Genomic DNA, 22,094 nt, shown 5'->3' with positions numbered 1-22,094 from the left:
GAAAGCATCTGATGCCAATTCAGTAAAAGCATCCCAGAGTAGAGAAAAAAGACAAGAAGAAAGACAAAAGAACACCATCAGTCATGGACTGACTTTCCCAGAGCCCAAACCTCACCGTGATTGAAGCAGTATGGGATCACCTTGATAGACAACTGGGGAGCTACTCCTGCAGACTACTTAAAGAAATTACATGCGTAAGACAGTTCTAACATGAGAATTCGTATATGCCTAAGAGCCCTTATTTACTGCATGATGGACATGATTCAATAAATCGCTGTACCTAAAGAAATGAGGGGTGGTTCAAGACAAGATTTAATGTATGATTCCTAAGTCAAGCAGATGTAACAGTCGCTATTAGAGACAAAGCACGGTTTATTCAATGACAAATGTAAACAAATACAGTGAAGGAAAGCGTGCATATGAATGTATATTTTCATAAATACTCCAGTTACATTGGTGCTCTCTAATGTCAAAATTGGTCCAAAAATTACTCCAATTAATTTTGCTTATCTAGCCTTATGGGAGAGGAAGTTCTTGCAGTCATCCAAGACATGGGAATGCATAACGAAAAACAAATAAGCAAACAAAGCTGGACCTGCTACCATTCATCCAGATGTCTTAAACGGGGAGCACCAGCAGAGGGACAGTCCTGAGATACTGTGGCTCGCTTAGTCATCCAACTTGAGAAGCTTTCCTCAGGGACACATCTGGACAGGAATGCACCCCTTTTTTAAAAAGTCTCTTTTTGTGTCTATGCTGCTGGCCATGTCAGTCTGCCCCTTTACTTAAGCACACAGGGATCGCAAACCCACCATCCCATGGAGGAGTCTATTACGTCCAAATATTTGAGATAGCATTCCAGTATACCCTCAAAACATCCCAGCAGGAGATTCCTCTGCCAGAAAGCTGTAGAAATATATGAAAGTGGGCATGTTTTGTTTTAATTTCAGCCATGACAGAAACCTTACTACATACAGCGTTGTATGTTAAACCTCCTAGTCAGACAAAACCTCAGGGAAAAACGGTTCCAGTAGTTTGTGTGCCAGCACCACTACCTACCAAGCTGGGTGTCTTTTTAAATCAAAACGAATGAGCCTTTAATGACAAGGGTTGTTTCCTTCAATGTCACATTCGTGTTTATCTTTCATCCTAACATCCCATTAAGCATAGACTCCGGAGTTTATAAACCGTTCCTATAGTTAATCACCACAGTGCGAGCTGAGCACGGCCTCCTTCACTTTCTCTTTCTGCCTCCCTCCCTCCCTCCCTCCCTCCCATATCTGCACATCTACACGTGCTTGCATTTCCCTGTCTTTCTTACAATCTTTGCTTCGCTTTGATTCTAATACCAAAGACACGGAGACACTACCGCATCAGGTCCAAATTATGTTACTTTTCAGTCATTTTGCATGCTTCCACTGTTGCTGACACGCACTGTCAATGGCTGCACGAGGCACTTCTAAGTAAGTGAGGCCGAAGCAGACCAGCTAACATGCACACATGAAACAGCTTTGACCCAAAGTTTACCACATATGTTGAAAAGGAAGTGGACGCTGTTCTTATCGACGATGTGCAGCTAATGAGCAGTTTGATCTTTGGCTTTGGCTGATACGTTGCATGTTTGTGCATCTTGGTCATTAGCTGCTCATGTGTTTGATGTTTTTCATAGAAAAACTGCAGTACGAGTACATTTGTACACACATTGAAATGTTTTTGACATAGCATGTCATTGGAATTACATCACATCTTTTTCTGTTGTGCAAGGTTGCTAAAGAAAACAAGTAGAGAAAAGGATAATTTAGAGAAGCGCACGCTGTGTGCATTACCTGTCTAATCCCTGGGTTTCTGTGTTCAGTTTCTGTTTGTTTTTGAATTTCATAGGCAGCGGCACTCAAGACATGTCTATAAACAAAAGCAAAAGCAAAGGATGGATCAAATGATTTCAACCAGTGCAACTAAACATAAATGGTCATGCTCAAACAACAAAACATCTTATCCATTTTTTTGTGATTAGTTTGAGGGCTTAAAGGTTCCAGGTACTAAATGGACTGTAAAGCAATAACACTGTGAAAAAAAAGAGAAGAGGCTTTGTTTTCTTTTTGAAAGCTGCCATCTCTAAGGACGTGAATGAACTTTAAACCTTAACTGTTAAGCCAACATGACAAGTACCACAAGGCTCAGAAAAACTGAAATTTGAACATCTAATCTGGGAACCGAACTCCGTCCGGTGCTGTTGTAGGACTGAAAACCATGAGAAATCCACGAATCTTAGTTGTATAATGGCAAACACAATGATAATTACTACATTCAAGGTAGATTTTAGGAAAACAGTGACATCACCCATTCTTTTTTGCAATCTGTAACTGTTAAAAGTTACATCTTCATCCTTCCCTTAGACGAGACATCATAGACATCATGTATCACTGACGTGTATACATTTACATGGATAATGTGAGTGCTGTTTGACAGCATGTGTCAGCTTCTGTTCCAGTTTCTGCACCTTGTGACCGCACATGCCCAGAGAAGTAACATCTCATGTGATCCTCCTCAGACTATCGGTTAAGCTCAAGGTCATCTCATCCAAACACAGGCGAAAAAACAGGCTCGTGCAGATAAAACAGTGTCGTGCACAAACCCGCATGCAGAAACGGAGACGAACGTGACACACTCACGCGTGCAGATTTACTCACGTCCATGTACAGGCCTCTGGAGGATTAACCTTGCCACCTCAGAACCACAGCAAACATGTCAACTTAAACAAACCTCTGGAACTATTTGTAACCATTTGTATTTTCGTTGTAAACCCAGACCAACAAGCACATCCATCTTTTCAATCAACAACAGATTTCTAAGTTAGTTTCTGTTAGGTCACCGTGCAGCAGCGCAATTTAGAGGTAGTCTGTCACTGCACCGTTACTGCAGAGGGGAAATACATGAAGAAAAATGTTACGCTACATTTTTTCCATCCCTAAATGTGTGCAAAGTGCTTTCTCTACCAGTAATCACAACACTGATTGCTAAAATCCACCTGTACTAATCATTACGGTCAACTGTTTGCCTAAATCAAAAACAGCTTGATGCTTCAGGCTGACACCAAATACAGCAGTGTTTTTACAAGGTTTTTCCCTGTAACACGCACTCGAATAACAATGTAGCAATAATAAACAGAGTCCTAAATGAAGGTCCATAAAATGTTTTAATTAACATTTCTCTAAGGTCTAAATTGAAGAAAGATCTTGACTTCTATAACAATGCGCACATCTGATGTGTCTGATGTGTGCATGGGGGCTACATATTACTGATATCACTGACAATAAAAGATGTTAAAAGATGTGAAAATGTTGCCTAATCTGATGATTTCTATAAAGGTCAGAATTTGGTGTAAACAACGTGAAAGAATGGATTCATCCTGTATTATATCAGTGATACAGGGGTGCTGCTGGATATGTAATGCTGTGGGGGGACACACTTTGAGGTTCTTAGTACCAGCTGAGCATCTTTTAAATGCCACAGCCTATCTGAGTACTGTTGCTGACCGTGTCCATCCCTTTATGACCACAGCGTACCCGTCTTCTGATGGCTCCATCCACCAGTATAAATCTCCATGTCACAAAGCTCAAATGATCTCAAACTGCTTTCTGGAGCATAACAATGACTTCACAGCTCTCAAATAGCTTCGACAGCAACCAGATCTTTGGGCTGTTGTGGAATGCGAGTCCACAAATCTGCAGACAAAAAAGGGTCCAACTCGCAAAGGTGTAACTGAAGAAGTGGCCAGTGAGTATATATATCAACATGTTTGTATGGGTTTTGCATTGTGAGCACAGAGAAAAAAATATGTAGGACTAGATAAATTAAATATAGACTGATTTTTAAAACATTTATCATTTAAAGTGTATTTATGAATTATATAAAAGAGCTATTTCCATGTCAGTTTGGGTGTTTTCTTTGGTGGGAGTGTGATTAGCTATAGTTTGGTGTAATGCAACAAAGCAAGTTCTAATGAAAACCTAAATCAGTATCTGCTTATATGTAACGTTGAACTTTTTAGAGCCTTTACTACAAAGAAAAAATCCAATCCACAGCTTGCTTGCCTAAAAGATTATTCGTTAGAGCCTCTCGTTACCGTACTTGATTGAATACTTTGATTGTGTGTACTTATTTTGTGTTTTAAAAACAAACGGATTACGCGTTTTAGGCGTGTGAATTGCATACTTGGTGCAATTCATCACCAAATCCTGTCGTGCAGCAGGTGTTCCTTATCAGCTAATCGACAGCTCTGATAGCAGTGTGACCGAAAGTACAAACAGCTAAAACGACCAAAGAAAAGAAACATACCGAAACAGTCGACGGAGTCAATGATTTTATGAGGACTCTTGAGTTGCACTGTACGATGTTTTGAGGGTGTTATTGTTTAACAGCAGGGAACATAAGAAATGTCACAGGGTAACCCACTTTACTGACTTTCCTCTACACGTCTGCAGTGACTGTGCCAGCTCCAGCTGTGGTATTCTGTGAAATATGAGAAGTCTGGCTCAGGTCCCCGCTAACGCAAACACAACTCTGTACAGGGTTACGAGTGTCTTTGCTTTCAAAACAAATATTAAGATTTGTGGGTGCAAATGTGTCTGCATGTGCGTCTATATCTTTTCGTGCGTGTGCGTATTGCCATTAGCAGGCTGAACGAAGTGTCACACCAATCACAGCATTTAAAGCGATAAACCGAGACCCGACTCACTTCATGTGCCCAAAGCGCCCAAAGAAAACAGAGGCAGGTTATAAACAGCCTGCCCTTGTGAATTGCTCCAGACTGAATTCCATCAAGATGTGTGGGTCTGAAGATGTAATTCAATACATTGCACAATACTCACAGACCAGCTCGCCTCCCTCACTCGCACCACAAGACAATAAACGATTAAATAAATACGTGAAGTAATGCTCAGATGTGACACGAAGGCCTTAAGAACAAGTGGCTCACATCCTACCACCATAAGAACGCAACAAAAACAATGGAGACAACCATTACTCATTTGAAGATCTATGTAGGCCACACTGCGAGGGAATGAAGCTGTTTATGTTTTCTTTCCTACTATCCCCGAGTCTGTCCCAATCTTCTTCTGTCTTCTTTTCACCGTTATGCGCTTCCTGTCAACAGTTTTCTACAACTTGGCCTCACTCTACGGCCTTTTCTCCTCATATTTGAGCGTCTGACCTCGATTTTTGTGTTTCTTCGCTTTAGAATCCGAGAAACACATAATCTGCAAGGCTGACTCCAAGCAAGGTGAAACGGCGCTGCCCTCTGGAACCTCTGGAAGGCTCCCCAGCGCTGACAAACAAAGACATCCACTCAGAATGCAACATCTGTCAGGGAGAGTCAAAGAGACACTGGAGGGAGAGCCGGCCTCAAAGGCAGCATCTAAGGCGGCTTCAGGAATTTTTCCTCCACTTCACAGAAATATCTACGGGATTGAAAATTATCATAAACGGGGATCAAACAACACAACTTAGAGTGAACTTCCAAATTGGATGAACATAAACTGAAGCATGTAGCGAGAGCATTCAAATTCACAGCGTTTCCTCATTTTTCATTCTGCGGCACATTGCCAGAGTCAGCAATACAAGAAATGGATATTTTATCAGTTATCTTTTCCTGGAAACAAACCAGTTGTTGGAAAAAAAAAAAAAGAGAGCATCTGACAGATTACTGCAAATTCAAACCGAGTTAGACGTCTTGGGGTATTCTCTGCAAGCAGCTCAAATAGCAAATATCCAAACAGAGCTTTGTTTTTAATGCCATATCAGTTCCTTTGACCTTAATCAAACTTTGATTTACAGCGTACGACCTGCATGAACCGAAGTCTGGAGGAAAACAAATAGCAGATATGGGTGAGTAATATTATCATCTGCTCTGTTTATCAAGAGTCATTATAAAACAAAAATACAAAAAAGATAACAGGCAGCTCTGCGACCGAAGTAAGTTTAAACACACTCGTGATTTGCTGCAGGCTAAAATAACAGCACATTACATTACTAACTGTGCACTTAGATCGACCATAATGTCTAATGTTCCACTCTATCTAAGTTGTTATTATCTCATATTTGGCTCATAATCACTCAACCTTAGCAGTGGCAAAGATGCAGACAAGAACCTTTTTGCTTTTGGCAACTCTTCTGACAACAACTTCCACTCTAGTACTAATGGCTTTCACTTGTCTGCCCAGAATAATATTATGTATGGTTGTTCTGTTGGGGAGGCAAAAAAACAAAAAACCTCTTATTTCAGCAATTTTATAAGAAAATATTTAAATACCACACTAGAATAAAACCTATACACATACACTTACCTTAAAGCTGCTATAATCTGTATTGCTGTATAAACAATGGCTCTGTGATGGTCTGTCAACCTGTCCAGGTTGTACCCCATATTTTGCCCCATGACAGCTGGGATAGGCTCCAGCACCTTTCACCCTAAGTTGAACGGATGGATGGACGGATGACCACATATGTGTCAAAGCTCTTTTCCAAAACCAGAATTTGTTATCAGGCAAGTAAGCAAGCAGAGTGCATTAGTATTGTAAATAATGCAATGATAGGGTAAAGCTTTTTCATTACTGTATTATATAATGGCTCTCTCCCTGTTTATTTAGATAAAGGCTTGGTGTTATTACCTCTAAATCATTTCCCAGAGCATTTACAAGTATTGAGATATAAGTAAGTAAGGAAGTAAAGTTTATTTCTAAAGTGCTTTTTACAGATATATCTTCACAAAGCAATCCCAAAAAATAAAATATAGGACTTAAGGAAAACAGCTAACTAAAAACAGGTACTATCAGTAAGAATCTCAACAAAAGGCCTCCTTGACTAAAATGTTTTTAACCGTTTCTTAAAGGCATCCACAGAGTCAGCTAAACAAAGCTGGAGTTGGAGACCATTTCAAAGTCTCAGTGCCGGAATTGCTTCTGACTTCATTGTTTAGTTTGTTTCTCTTATGACTCTTTTGCTCCTGGCAAACTGCTGTTTAAGTTAAAAAAAGCTCTAGTTAAATCACTTTGTTCTTAATGTCAACTAAAAAGCATACTTGCAAAGTTAGCAAAGGTGAACATAATGGAGCGTTTAGCAGCTGAAAAGTCAGATATGTCCCTCTGAAGTTGGTGGTGACCAGATTAGAGCTAAAAAGGAATCTGAATACAACCTCTCATCAATCAGATGGCCTGGGGCTAGACTTCAGACTACCTCCAATTTTTTTAATGATGATTAAAAGTAATAATATGGTATAGCATATGTGCGTGACTTTTTTTCACTGTGTCCAAGTGGCCAAATCACAAGAGTACCTACATTCGTAATACCTCTAACGACCAAATGAAGAAAAAATTAGCACCATTAGAAGAGTGAGAGCGCACGGAAACATGAGCCTATAAGAGGAAACTCTCAATTTATTTTACAGATGCACGAGCGGGTGCCAAGCTACAAGCTATAGCTACAGTGTTTTCAGTGGGGATATCATAAATCCTGCAAGCATTTAGCCAAATGTATAACCTTGTAATTAAAGCAAAATAAATCCTCAATAAAGTACCCACCTGAGAGTAATTCACTAAAATGAATGATGGAAAAAGAAACCAAATGGTAACTTTGTATCGCTGCACTAAAGGAAACTAGACAAATTCAAGATGGACTGTCACATTACCTAGAAATGTACTGCTTCATTCATTTGACTTTAAAGAGACATAGGTGTACAATACCTGCCTGGCCAGTATCAAAGCTGCCATCATGTTCGCAGCCACCGGTTAATTGAAATACGACCTCTGGAAAAAACGGGTGAGTCTGAAAACAAAGCGGTATGGCTTATTGAGCGTGACAAAACCGCTAAATGCCCCCTTTCCCTGAAAATCAGAAACATTAACAGTGTTGAACCCCATTTTCACGTCCGTGTGGAAATACTGCGGCATTGTTGTAATGTTTTTCCCTGCTCCCACGACACGCAGAAGCAGAAAGTTCTCTTTCCTTTTCACTTACAGTCAAAGCACAAGTGCAACCAAGAAAACCCTTCTGGAAGCTGTTATTGGAGCGCCCTTCTGTAATTTCTATGGTTTCCTTTTTGCAAGTTTAGAGGTCCAGAAGGACAAGATTTTTTATCCCTTGGAGCATTTGCCCGTCTTTATGTATCATCCGATTGTTAGCTTTGGACAACATTACGAGTGAAAATAAACTCTTATAGAGGAAGTCACTACTAAAATAGATAGGTTTCCCCTTGGATCCCCAGGCACACTGTGTGGCCTTCTGACAGCATTAAGTAGAGAAACATATTCACTCTTTCTCAAATGAACTCCCAATATGGAAGGGAAACAAGCTGCTGCCCACATGTTGGTATATCCTCTAAAGCACTGTTTATGCAACGCAGTCAAGTTCGTCAAGAGGCAGAAAGATGGGAATTTCACAGGGATAAGACACCCAGGATGGTCATTTCCCCTTCCATGTTCAACAGCTTAGTTTGGCAAAGGCTTCTCCAGAAACTTTCTGCAGTTTCCACAAGAGGGGGAAATGAGAAGATCTTGTTACACTTCAGTGCACCAAAGAGCACCATCTGTTGTTAAAGTGCACTAAAAAACACCAGTTTCATCTTTTTACTTGTCAATAAAGCTGAGTTTTGGTATTGATCTAAGTATGTCACAACACTAAATAATAGAAATTGTCGAACATCAAAATCTTATTAGCTCAGTCCACATTTTTGGTCATTTCAGGCTGTATATCAGTTATGAAAACTTGCCTTTATCAACACTCTATCGAACAACCAAAAGAGGGGGGGAAAACTCCAAACACAATTCAAAAGTAGATGCTGATAAAATGTTTCCACTACCAACAAAACTCCTTTTATGCAATAAATTAAGTGAACATTTAAATCTGGCTGCTGGCTACATTTGCAATTTTCTGGCTTCTTTATTCCACGACGGCTGCTAACATTTAGTCGAGGTGAAATTGTCCTGTTGTTCCGATAGCGTTAAGATTTTGGGACAGCCTGCTTGAAGAAAAAATTTTAATAGGAGGTTTTTAGAACATTATTTGTGACCTGTATATGCATATAAACGGTAGGAGACCTTATGGCGAGATGACACTGGGAATTCTTTTTGTGCCCTAAATTGTACAAAGTTACAAGCACGAAATATTTTAAATCCCAAGAAGACCAACTCATACTTGAAAAAATAAGGTTTGCTGCATTGACCAGACAGTTTATTTTATAAAAGCTTCAGAAATGGAAACGTTAGCTTGCTACTGTTTGATGCTAAATGATTATGTTTGATGTTTGTGAGACACTGGGGTTGAGATTTATATATATTCAAAGTTTCATTGTGGAATTTTACAGGCATACACTGTTGGATCTGGATTGAAAATGGACGATTTTTTTACGCACTTTGACGTCTACCAAAGGTGAAATATGCTTGAAATAAATAAATAAATAAAGCTGACTTGCCAGCATGAGATATCAAAATCTCTTCTAAGCTGTAACCGTATTGCATTCTAGCAAGGGACTAGCTCTAAATAGCAAAAACGCCTGTTTATGAGATATGGAGAAAATTGGAGAAAACTTGTACTTTACCTTCCCGCTGCATATTGAGTATGTATTTTAGCATTTTGTGAGCTTCAGTATTCTGTATCGCTCCGTTTTGTACTAAGATTGGCTGGTTTACAACTGATAGGTGAGTTGCTGCAGCAAGTGCATTGTGGGAACTGAATCCTGTGAAATTTCTGATGTACTGTCCCAGTTTTACAGCCTGTCCGATAAAGGATTTTTAATACTGATCTATACTTATGTTTGGTTCTTCCTTGTTGGCAAACACCTGTTGCCAACAAGTTGCAGAGCGCCCTCAGGTGGACAGACTATGCAACATCAACACTCATAACATCACTGAAGGGTGTTTCTTCTGTATTGTTTTACATTTTCAGCTATTGCCAAATATAAACACCATTAAAGTACAAATCAGTGAATAATTAATATCACTATGGACAATATATTTGGTAAGGACGGAAAATAAAAGTATTATAGATAAATGTGTCAAAAATAAAAACACATTTTCATACCAAACTCAGTCACCTACCTGTTGTCTCTTATTTTCTCTCCATTTCTTGTTTTTTGTGAGTTTTTTCTGCCCGTGTGTTCCTTTTATGACATACAATTCTGTGAAATTCTGGTAAGAAAGCTTATCCGTGGCTCTTCACCTTGCAGACAGGAAAAAGAAGTAATCCTTGAGCAAACACGAGCCACCTTTGACTGGTTAGGAATGTTATCAGGGTCCATATACTTTACCCTGGGTTGACAAAGGTAAGATCTCAGGCTTAAAACACTTCCCCAACAGCTGTTTGCTACATCACTCTTAACTGTCTACCCCCCACACTGGACTGAAAGCACAGGCACAGGGTTGCTATCTATAATAATCTTCTCCGTCCGTCTCTTTCATCAGGGCTGGTTGGAGCAACATCAGGGCGAGCTTTCTTTTAGACAAGCAGTAAAAAGACTGGCGTGATTAAGATAGATAGACCGACTGAGACGCTTAATCTTCTGTCCAATGAAAAATGTTAACTGCATCCTGATGTTCTCCCCCCCATGTAGTGCAATTAGCATGAATTACCACTGTATGTTTAAACTTCCCTTATCAAATGACCAAGAGGTAATTCCTCTTTATTTCTGATATACCTACTTCTGTTTTTCTGCTGTTGTATTTAAATTTACAGTATTTAGAAGATACATCAGAAAATTCATGATAAGACTGTTTTTGGTCCTGCACGATAAACTCCTAGGTGTCAGGAGAGAAGCACAATAGCAGTAGTGGTGCTCCCTTCCTTACATCTGAAGAGAAAGTTATTCTAGAGGTCCCATTAGTCAAACCTTCAGTGCACGAATGCTGCCGTTGTGTTTTCACAGGGTCCCTTGTACTGTCATAGACGGATGAGGTTCACTGAGCAAAGATAGAGCTGCTATTATTATAAACCATGGCCTTTCTCTGCACTTAAGACGCGGACAGAAACACATACACAAGTTTTCAGACGTTTGACTACTAAAAGTCTTTTCTCATTTTTCCTCCCTTTAATGGTGACTCTACAGAAACAACTTTTTAAGATTTTTCAGAACAGCCCTTATGAAACTGGGTTGTTCTGGGTTGAACTGTGACACACAGAATGCTAAATGTAGATAAAGTCAGTGGTAGTGACAAAATCCCTCTTGTGCTATACCCAAGTTGGTTTGAGACGCATTTCTAAGTTCTATGGTTTCGTAAGATATTCTGAATTTGCTGGAGGGTGGAGTAGCTCCCAACACTACCTCCCTTAATTACAAACTCAGTCAACATCTCGCTCTAGCAGACGGCTGCCACTGCCTGGTTAATTGATGAGAAATTACCATTTCCTCCAACCCGAGGAGTGAAAATTACTTTCTGTGAGAAAACGAAAAACAGACGCGGCGTAACTCTGAGAGCTTTCGAAGGACATGTTCATTGCGTACGAACAGATTAATCGGCGAAATTCAGCTTGATAAATTCCCCGTTACACTGTGATCCATGAAATCCGTCAGTTGTTAGCTGTGCGCGTGTTTGACTTACAAACTGCAGAAAATAAAATAAGCCATCAGCTTTTAGGTGTTGATCGCAGATTGGACATGCTAATCTTGGAAGCAACAACACTGTAGAAAATGCAGGAGCAGGAGATCCTGTGATGCCAAATTTGGAAGTTTGTTTGTTTGAATCATGTATTCATTTCAGAGAGACGGTCTTGGGCTTTTCGGAGACACAAAGTCTCAAAGCCTGAAAAAGCAGAGTGCCTGCCAAGCCGTATCAGATATGGCTTCAGAATTCGCGTCTTATTAACATCACACAAGAACCATATTTGAACATAGCACCTCACAGATCTTCAAATTCCCTTTAAAGGGATTTAATTTAGGAGTTATTTAACCAATAAATTATTCCAATAAAAATGTTCACATAAAACTTCTTTTATATGAATCTGGATTTTCAGGCTAAACTCACACTTGAACAAAAATAAAGAGAGCGTTCTCCTTCCCTGTCTTTTCCTCCTCTCTGAGTCTCTTGGGGCTCTCTCTGACTTCCTGCCATTAAAGAGACGGCCCACTGGAGAGCAGGGGGTGACTGACATATAGCTACCTTTGCTGTATGACCGATGCGACTCAAAAGGACATCTGTGGAATTTTGCGGTTAACACAGAGAAAAGTAGGAAGACGTCAGGAAAACAGAGATGTGTTAGACAGAGACGCAGCAGTACGAGATGTCTGTGCGTGAAAACCGGACAGCTGTGTGACATCCAGAACGAAAAGTTCAGTGCAGTCAATGTACACAGTTACGTAACCAAATACCCCAGTCTGTCCTCTTTTGTGTGTTATCAAAAACACATATTTTGTTAACTAATAAAAGTCTGTTTGTCAACTCAGAAGCAAAGAAGATTAGTGCCACTATGAGACCAGGCTGCTTTCTCAACAACTGAAGGAGTTATGAGGTGTAAGTCAGCCAGTTGACAGCCGTGCATTTTAACATTTTTGATGTTGTCAGTGTTTTATGTGGTAATCTCTGGAATTTTATTTTGAAAGTGGCCACACAGCATCACCCTTTGGGGGGGATACGGGTAAAAGAAAGCTGCACTTTTCCAAGGCACATAAACTCTCCTACTGACAAGCACTTTGACAAACTATGTGTCGACTACATGAAAACAGCAAACACTGCATGGTTTTAGTCTGACAGCCTCGTCCACAAACCAAAACAAGGTATCTAGTGAAGCTACAAACAGACGCTCCGGGGAGACCACACACCCAAGCAGACACAAATATCTCAACAAATAACACACAGCAGCGTGGCCACTTCAAAAGAAAAAACTCATGCAGATGTAATTCTAAGATTTTCTGCGTGGTTCTAATTAAAACAGGAAAATTCCACTGCGTTCTTATTTCAGCTTATCATTAAGCCAAGATCATGTTTAAAAGAAAAGAGAGGTCTAGCACCTGATGCTCCACATACAGTTCCTCCTTACCTTCTGTAGCCACTGGGTGTAATTCTCCATAACGTTCTCCAGCTGCTGGATCTTCTGGCTGGGAAAGTCTGGCTCAGGTGGTGGAGCGTCCCTCTGGAGAGAGTTGGCGTTGTACTGCGAGCTACTGGCCTTCGCTTCCTTGCAGGAGCCTCCTCCAGCTCCCTCTCCCTCAGGTAGGATGAAGGTGTAGGTGCACTGGCCATGCTGGATCTTATGAAAACGTCTGTTATTGGAATTACTACTGCTGCTGCTACTACTACTAGTACTCCCTCCGTTACTGCTACTGCTGCTGCCGTCCGTCCCTCTCCGTTGCTCACCTCCTCCGCAGCTCACGATCACCAGAAGCGCCGCCAGCGACAGCAGGTGACGACTGTAGTGGTACCACAGCATCATATCAGCCTGGAAGCGCTGTTGAGGGTGATTAAATTTCTTGTGTCTCTTGTTTCCCCTTCTATGCTTTACTAGATGTTCTCTTAAGGGCTGAATCAGAAAACGTTAGCCTGAAACATGTATCCTCCATCCTTAAGTTGGACCTCCAGCAGTCAGAGTTCATGCAGACTTTTTTGCCATGGACGGGACACACATGCTATGTTTCCAAACCTCCTCTTAAGTTTGTGTCCTGGCAGGGAAAGTTGCACACATGTCTTGGAGTGTGACAGCTTGGTTATATTTCTTGGTGTTCCTCCAGTAAATCAGAGCCTGCCTGCGTTTATCAGAGTGTGCATTTAAAGTAGGTGCTGGGTATGCTGGGATAGTGTCGTCAGACCTCCCCTGGTCTCTCTGCCGTCCTTTCCTCCTCTGCTCGCAAACTTAACGACTGGGGGTAGAGAGTGAGAGAGAGAGAGAGGGAGACGCTCACTCTGAAGAGCAGTTCCAAGCTTCCAGCACACTCTGCGCCTGCCCCTCGCAGAGCCTGCAGAGGAATGTGACTCTGTGCATGGACGCATTTGTGTGTGTGTGTGTGTGTGTGTGCGCGCGCGCGAGCCAGTGATCCTGGCAGAAAGAGACCTCAGCACAGAGGACATGCTTACACTGTGGGGATCAGCTTTCAGGCCGGTTTATGTGGTTGACCTGCTCCCTTGCCTGTGTAAAAAAAAAAATAATAATAATAATAATAATTTGAACGCACGCATTTAATTTATCTCTTCTTTTCTCCCTGTTCAGCTAATAACAGGTGCTAACCTGTCACCTGTGCTCGGGGTAGCTTTATATGTTCTTCTGCTTATCTATTGAAAGTACAAATCCACAGTCAGGACAAGCATTTTTTTTATAAACTGCACCACCTAGATGGAAGTAGCCATAGGATCAAACTGCAAACTTACGTAGTGGCTAGTGGTCAGCAAACCATAAGCCTGAGCTACATTTACCACAAGATATTAAGTATGTTTCATTCCATAGAATTTGTTGCAGTAAATTTAAAATACTATTAGAGAGCACTCAAACACCAAAAATGCTATCTATTCTCATTCTATCATTTTGCTAATGTTTGCTAAGTCTGTCTGACACTATATATACTGTAAGTAGTATATACGTATATGTACATGCAACTATTTAATATGTACTATAGAGTAAAGTAAAAATTCAGTACACAGTCACAAAGCACCTGTGGTTGGATAAAGTCTACTCTCATGCGCTAAGTTTACTAATGGCAAACGTAAGTCAGCAACCTCCTTATGACTAATAAAAACCATGTTTTTCCCAGTGATTTCATTGTATTGCATTGCATTCAGCAACCAACTGCAAGTAGTTGCCACGACCAGCTGGTTGCTCAGAGACTGGAGGTGCAACATCCTCAACCTCTTCGTGACCACTTTTGATTGCACAGGTCACCTCCTGGGTAATCTGTCTCCAAACAACTGCAGTCTGACTCAGGCAGACTACAATCACTCAGAGAAAGTTTGCAAATACTCACTGTCTAGTTTATAAATGCAGACAGATTGCCAACGCACTGCAATCAGTCTGAGTCAGTCTGCGCCAGTGAGCACAACTTGTCTCCAATACTTCTTTATGCAGTAGAAGACCTGACACATCTGGTTGAAAAATGGTTGTGTGGAGCCTGAACTATGGGAGGTCTTGTCCACTGAATTTGTACAGTAACGGATTATTAAACTGTAATTATTATGGCTTGTTCCAGATTTAAAATCATATGGCTTTTTAGGTGTCATTTTGCTTGGTATCTTAACTAAGAGTTTACATATGCACAAGTATATCACATGCCTTCCAGTGTCACGTTTTCATGAAAACAAAAGTGAAATCCAAGAATGAGCAGGGGATAGATGGAATGCCTCTTTATCATTAAGCCAGAACAAGGGGCAGAGTGAGGAAACACAGCGCTGAAAGACCCTGGGTTAAAGGTCAAGTCCTTGTTACGGCCAGCCTATTAAAATCTCTGATTCCGGGAGACACAGCTGTCTGATTTCTGGCTGAATTTCAACATTCCTCGTCAGTTCAAGACATTCAAATTTGTGTACGTGCTTGAGTGTGTCTGTTTTTCTGTTTGTGTGTGATGTATGTGCAAATACTGTATCCAGCGTATGTTTATGTGTATCCTTCTGCTTATGCATACTTACAGTACATGTCACAGTATTCTGCATAATCCTGTGTGGGTTTGACATCTTGTGTATCCAGTGATATCAGAGGGCTGCAAAAAGTTGGGTCTTGTGTGTGGGAGCAGAGGGGCGGTGTGAATGAATACATGAAGGAGACCCAAGATAACAAACCCTCTGAATAACCCAGACTGGCCAAGACACAAAGCATATTTGCTCTTGGAATGCTTTTCTTAGGTTGACGTACTTTGCTGGTGTCCTAAAAGTGAGGCGCCTTTTCCTGTGTCCAAAGGAAACTAAGGAGGAGATAATTGTAAGAACTGGAATTTGTAAATTAAAACAGCACGTGACTTTGATGCACAGCTATACATGAAAATATCTAAACAAATTTAGGAATTATGACTTAGTATTCCTTTAAACCTACAGTATAGATATTTTCACATGCATCATGTAGGAAGAACAATGTCAGTTATTTATTTTTTAGCCTTTAATAAAACAGACAAACACAGAAAACCAGAGGTATTAAAATAAAACATTAAATAAATGTGCTTTTTCTGTTTGAAGCTGCTACGGTTAGAGGGCATTTTGCTTTCTGTAGCCTTATATAGTCACTGAGAATCAGTTCAAAGTTGCTCTTAGTAATCACTTTTATCCTGCGAGGAAGCATCTTATCGAGATTAAAGCATGTGTCCACGTGCTTTTCGTTGAAGAAAGTGCATAAAATATTTTTGGAACACAAAACGCTTAATTTTCAGCCATCTCACATCCAGCAGTGGCTTGTTTTGCAAAGGAAAACACACAAGCTGTTTATATTTATGAGTTAGTAACTGAGTGCTATAAGCTCAGATCTGAAATCTTACTGGAATGTAAACTTATTGAGAAAACAAACAGTTTACAGAGCAACGAGAGAAAAATGATTCACTAACTCTTGGCGTCCCATTCTGCCTGCTCCACATCCTAGCTAGCTGGCAGGACGGTTAGCTAGGTTCAACAAATCCAGGAAGTGGCTTTTCTTTGTGGAAGTTGAATGGTCTTTCTGTGTAGTCTGAGTCAGGACAGATTAATTTGTGCTTCTAAACTGAATGTAGTACAAAATTACAAAAAACACAAGAAAACTCAAAACACTGGGTCAAATGACCCAGGACCATGACCGAATGGTTATCTGTCTCTATATGCTAGCCCTATAAATGTAGTGCTGCAGAACATGTATACATGTTTCTGTACTTGATTCTAACCTAATGCTAAGTCTCTTTTACACTGCTGGAACTGTAACTATTAGAACACAGAATACACACCAAAAATACCTATTCAGTCAAAAGAATGATTTTCACTTTGATCTGCCAACAAACTAAAACAATTTTCATTTATTAGGCAACAGGACAGAAATCTTCAATGTTTAAATGCATGCAGGATAAAATTTCACAGCTCTAATCAGCAGCCCCACTTTAGAAATAAACAGCAACATATGGATTTATAGATTTTTAATTTGATCATCATATGACCATGTGTGATTGATGCCGGGGTCACTCATAGGGATCATTTTGTGGTCACATGACTTGTAAAATGCCACTTTTTACGTGACACAAAACAGAAATCCCAGGTAAACAGAAAAAGCAACATGTTTACTATTAACTTTATATTCTGTATTGGATGCAGGTATGATACCCAAAAAATTGAAAAGCTGCCAATGACAAAGTTACATGTTTCTTTTTATTTAACTTTTATTTGATATTAACCACTTGAGATAACAACTGTTATAAGTCAAAAAATGTGATAACTAATTTAAACATGTTATTTGGTAGGTTAAGATAAAAAAAACAGTTAAATGTTGACAAAAGTTTTATTGTTTAGATAAAGTAATTGTGCACCAACTCGATCACCAGTGAAGACTAAAAATAAAGTTTGTGTTTATTTATTGGAAACTCATTATCAACTCAAAATTCATGGTAAAACATATTTTTACTCAGTGGCATATTGGTCCACTATTAAGATGTGAGGGTCTTTGATCTTCTATGGCTGGCTAGAACCCCGCCCCCCCCAATGTGGGGCATAAAGGGTGTTGTCACTGGATATAAAAGGCACAAGCGTTCCGTTTGACTCCAGTGACAAACCTAAGCAACTCATTCAGAAATGCTTGAATAGCTTCAGCTCGATTTGAATTTGATGAAATGGTTGTATAACCCAGCCTAACACTGATGGAACCATTTCTTTTGGTCCTGAGCTTAACTGTTTGTCATGGTGACGGTGACTGAAGGCGACACAAATATGCGCTTAAACACGAATGTCAAGGCAGCGGTGAACTAGAGCCAGCCTCCATGCTACTGACATATCAGTGGCAGGATCTGCTTGCAAGTGCAAATGTGGGTCATTCTCTTATATTATTCTCCTGTTCTGAGTTCAGTTCTGATGTGTGATATCCTGAGATCCTTTCTGAAAGATCCACGGCCTGGTCTGCTGAGGCCTCAAAGGAGTGTTAATCTCGCACACAATAGCCTCGTTAGCATTTGACCATTGATGACATCACTTCATGCTAGATGGCTGAGAGGTGATAGTTAAAGAGTTATGCATTTGTGGGTGCTTTGAGTGGTTGTGGTTTTTGTGAAAGACTGAATGGATGTACTGAAGTGGATGTGCAGAGAGTAAAGAGTTACACCAGTGGCTCTGCAGGCACTTCATCTACTTTGCAGTAAGTCTATAGAGTAATAAGCTCGTGTTTTCAAGTCTGCTTACTTAAATCCTGTGGGAAAATAATAATGGGGCTTAACGTCCAGTGTTTTTTTTTTTTGTAGAGAGACAAACATAAAGGATTGAGAAAAAAAGGCAGACATTCAGCTGAGTAGAAATAAATCGAGGCCTAAAACGAACACGCATTTTGCTTCACAATTTCCTGTTGAGAGTAGATTTAAAATGTAAAAGTTAAATTCCTTGCAGACCAACCTCAAATGCAAATGTAGCAGACCCTCCTGAAACAGTATGCCTTGGTTCAACAAGCATGCTAGAACAGAGTGCAATGATTGCACACTTTAAGAGCTCTGATTCTGAAATTTAATTTTCCACTCATTTTCTCCATTGAAATTTCAGAAAATCCTCATATACAGAGTTTTAATCCTTGAAACATACCAACCAGCTTCTTGGTGACTAATGAAAATAAAAACGTCTGATTGGGAAAATGAAGTAAAACTAAATAAAATCCAACATAGACCATGTGACGGCTCAGGAACTACTCGTCCCATAACCCATTGCAAATCCCAGATTCCACAGCAAACACGTCCAATTTTCCTGAATTTAATTATTATTATTGTAGTGTTTATTTGGTTAATAATAATCGTGAATATCTTCTATAGTTTGTGTTGTGTTTTGTGTGTGTGTAACAAAGTATAGCCTAGTTATTGTTATGGCACAGAGGTTCATTCTGACAGTTTTGAAATTTCATGCTCTCTAAACAATCGTAACGTTCGTGGTTTTAAAATTTTCCATGGTAGCAGTGAACTCCACCAATCAGAGACATTGCTGTTTCAATTTGGGATTGTGGTGAGTGTAGTACTTTTCCGCAACATTACCAATAAAACACATTTTTGCTAAAAATAAGGTTGATATCATACAGACTTGTGGTTTCCACAGGAGCACATGCCATTGTTTCACAATGTCACTCATAATGAATCGGCTTTGGATGGTTAAAACATTGTGGCGCATAGTCAAAATCCCTACGGAGAATATGAATGATACTTTTACTTCAGGAACCTCACTGTTGAGCTCAAAGTTTTGACTTTCCTGTTAAATATACATCTGCTTTGCAGATGCCATAAAATGCAGCTTTTTCAACACACTAGCTTGACTGCCATTAAATATGATACAGATGTGTATGACAGTCAGACAGTAATTCCTCAAAGGTTGCAATCCTGTGATTTTTTTTTGATTTTCTTCCTTTGCTTGTTTTCTTTGACCATTTACTAGTCTACCATCATGTTGGATAGATTCATAAAACATTGCTTTCAGTATTTCCTCAGGCTGACTTGGAATCACATTAATGGGTCTGTGCCAGCACAAGACTCCTCTCTGGATGCTGAAAAAGCTACTGCTGGGATTTACTAAAGAGTTGCCGTGTTAATTTCACAACTGAAAAGCGTGGACGCAGGTATTTTAGTTGCTGGCCTTATTGCAGAGTGCAAAAGGAGAATATTTAAATGAATTAGACAAATGTGATTTATTAGGTGAGCGACATGCACTTTACCCAACATTGTGAAAAATTTATTGCCAATGTGACTGTAATCAAAGCCGCTAGGAGAGAACATTTATTTGAAATGAGAGCAGGAGATGCTGCCAGAATTACATGTGGTTCATGGCTTGACATATCTGTCACAATGCAGAAATAAATGGGACTGTGTTACTGTTTTAAAGTTTGAATTTTGCAATATGCACTACTGACTTTGATAAATACATAAAGATCACACTACTACCTTGAGGCGACTGGTGTTGTGATTTGGCGCTGTACAAATAAATTGAACTACTTGCAAAAATACAAGAGTGATGTGAGATTTCAGGTTCACATGGAAGAATAGCTTCTGTTAACATCTCTGCTGTTGTAACCCTGCTGTCCACCTATTATCGGTGTTATTAGGGCATGTATTATTTGCTCTCTCAAGCCTTAATTATGCTAGGCTAGGTTGCAGACATGGACACAGACAACTGAAGAAACAATGGCTGGGAAGTCACTCCTGTTACTTCTATGAAGTTCACCGCCTAACACGCATGCACAGTTGGTGCACAAGTAAAGTCACAAAAAACAGGCAGGCACATCCAAATGGACCTACACATTTACCAGCCAATGACACTTGGACTGAAGTGGACCCTAGCATAAATCTGGCCTAGGGTCGCTTGTGCTGTCATTTTGATTGGTTGACTGGCAGATTTCCTGTCAGCCTCAGCTGCACTTGCATTTGGAGATATTTGTAGTTTAATTCTAAATGTTCTAAACTTGAGCGTTTTGACAGTGGCTATGATAACATACGTGTACAATGTGCAGTTTGTAGCATTGTGTTGACTAGAACAGTATGTGACTATACATAACAACAGTCTTGTTATCTGCTCTTTTGTCAGAAAGACACTGATTGAGATCGACAATAGCCAAGCGTATTATTTTTTGCTGAACCAGCATTGGATTTGATGGATTTCATAAACAACCAGTTCTGACATGTGCCTGCTGGAGCAATGATGTCATCAGGGCGAGACCATTGGAAAAGTGACAGTGGGAAGCCATTAGCACAAGGTGGCTGTCAGTCTTCCTTTTCCCCTTGGGATCCACAGGTCGATATGTACTCCACAGGCATGGCCTCCATCTCCTGTCAAAGCATGCCATATCCCTATCCAACCTCAATTCCACCCATCCTTGATACATGAGACAAAGTTCAGGCCGAGGTGAATGGAAAAGGTTTCTGTCTGTCAGTATGGTATTAAATCTTATGTTGCTCCTCAGAAGAAGAGCTGTTTTCTTTAACTCGTTTTTTCTTTTTTTATCTCAACAGAAACAGAAATAGGAAAGTTAGGAAAAAGGGGGCACCCACGGTCAAGCTAACTACACTGTTGGTGGTCCCGCAGTTGGGTCTGGTACCATGGTAAAACTCTAAAATGAATGACAAAGCATCAGTAAACAATAGAAACAGACAAAAAAACATAAATAAATGAAAAAGAAGTATGGGTGCTTTGTGCCCACTTGCAAAAGCTTTTGTGGTTCCGACCTCGTGTTTGTTTTTCCTCTATGCTTCAGCAATTTATCACTGTAGCAAAGTCAATTTCAAATTCAAGTCGATATGTGTATTCCTTAAGACGTTCTGTTTATTTTTGTGTACTTCATGTCACCAGTCCCATCTGATGTTTCCTTTTCCAACTCCTCACCCTCATTCCGGCCTCACTACAGACTGCCACAAATTTGCATGCTTTAGTTTACTTTGCGTCTCTCGCGTGTATTATAAAATTTTCATCAAATCACAGAGATCAGATTTGTCACAGTCAAGTTTACACGATATCACTATGCGTTCAATTTGCAATCATAAGGTTAACCAACGCCACATGGAAGCAAATGCACAAACAAAATATGACCTTTGCTGCTGCAATATTTGGTTGGTGCAAAGGTCAGAAGAGTGTTTGGCTAGACCCCGGGAATGTGCTATGTGGCTCTAGATATGTTACCCTCTGTTCTGTCTCTATTTTAGAGAGCAGTAACTCTGCAAAGCAGAAGACTGGAATACACGAACACAGATAGAGACCAAGAAAGCACAACTGAAAACAACATACAAGTTACATTTATAGACTGACACACAATATATTTAAAAAACCTAAAAAAAGGGAATTGTTTACTAAATCTCATAATTCAAAAGTTTTTCTTACTTTCTTTCTTTGTTTCTTTCTTTCTTACTTTTCCACTGTGCACAACCCTTTGTCCTTTTGTTGTACTATCTATGCCTGTACTATTCGTGGACAATTGTAAACCACAAAAAGCTGCAAACATCGAAATATACCAACAATTAC

At 40.0% G+C, this 22,094-nt stretch overlaps 1 protein-coding gene and 1 long non-coding RNA gene across 4 annotated transcripts in view; one reads left to right on the top strand and one right to left on the bottom strand.

Moving 5' to 3' along the window:
• angpt1 (angiopoietin 1) overlaps nt 1-13,881 on the bottom strand; it is a 57,284-nt gene extending 43,403 nt beyond the window's left edge. Inside the window, exon 1 of the mRNA XM_003447226.5 lies at nt 13,024-13,881. Coding sequence (XP_003447274.1) covers nt 13,024-13,416 — 393 coding nt within the window. The 5' untranslated portion in view covers nt 13,417-13,881. The remainder of the gene's footprint in view (nt 1-13,023) is intronic.
• Nucleotides 13,882-17,601: 3,720 nt separating this feature from the next.
• Nucleotides 17,602-21,231, top strand: LOC112843448 (uncharacterized). Of its 3 annotated transcripts, none has more exons than XR_003215783.1 (3): nt 17,602-17,929; nt 20,671-20,984; nt 21,092-21,231. It is a non-coding gene; the product is annotated as an uncharacterized LOC112843448 (long non-coding RNA). The 3 variants fall into 3 exon arrangements; XR_003215781.1 differs by having other exon boundaries at nt 20,667-20,984; XR_003215782.1 differs by lacking the exon at nt 17,602-17,929 and adding an exon at nt 18,121-18,255 and having other exon boundaries at nt 20,667-20,984.
• The last annotated feature ends 863 nt before the right edge of the window (nt 21,232-22,094 follow it).

This window comes from Oreochromis niloticus, linkage group LG22 (assembly GCF_001858045.2).
Source record: "Oreochromis niloticus isolate F11D_XX linkage group LG22, O_niloticus_UMD_NMBU, whole genome shotgun sequence".
Taxonomy (NCBI): Eukaryota; Metazoa; Chordata; class Actinopteri; order Cichliformes; family Cichlidae; genus Oreochromis; species Oreochromis niloticus.
Note: the sequence above shows the minus strand (reverse complement) of the source record. Positions and strands in the feature narration are given on the sequence as shown.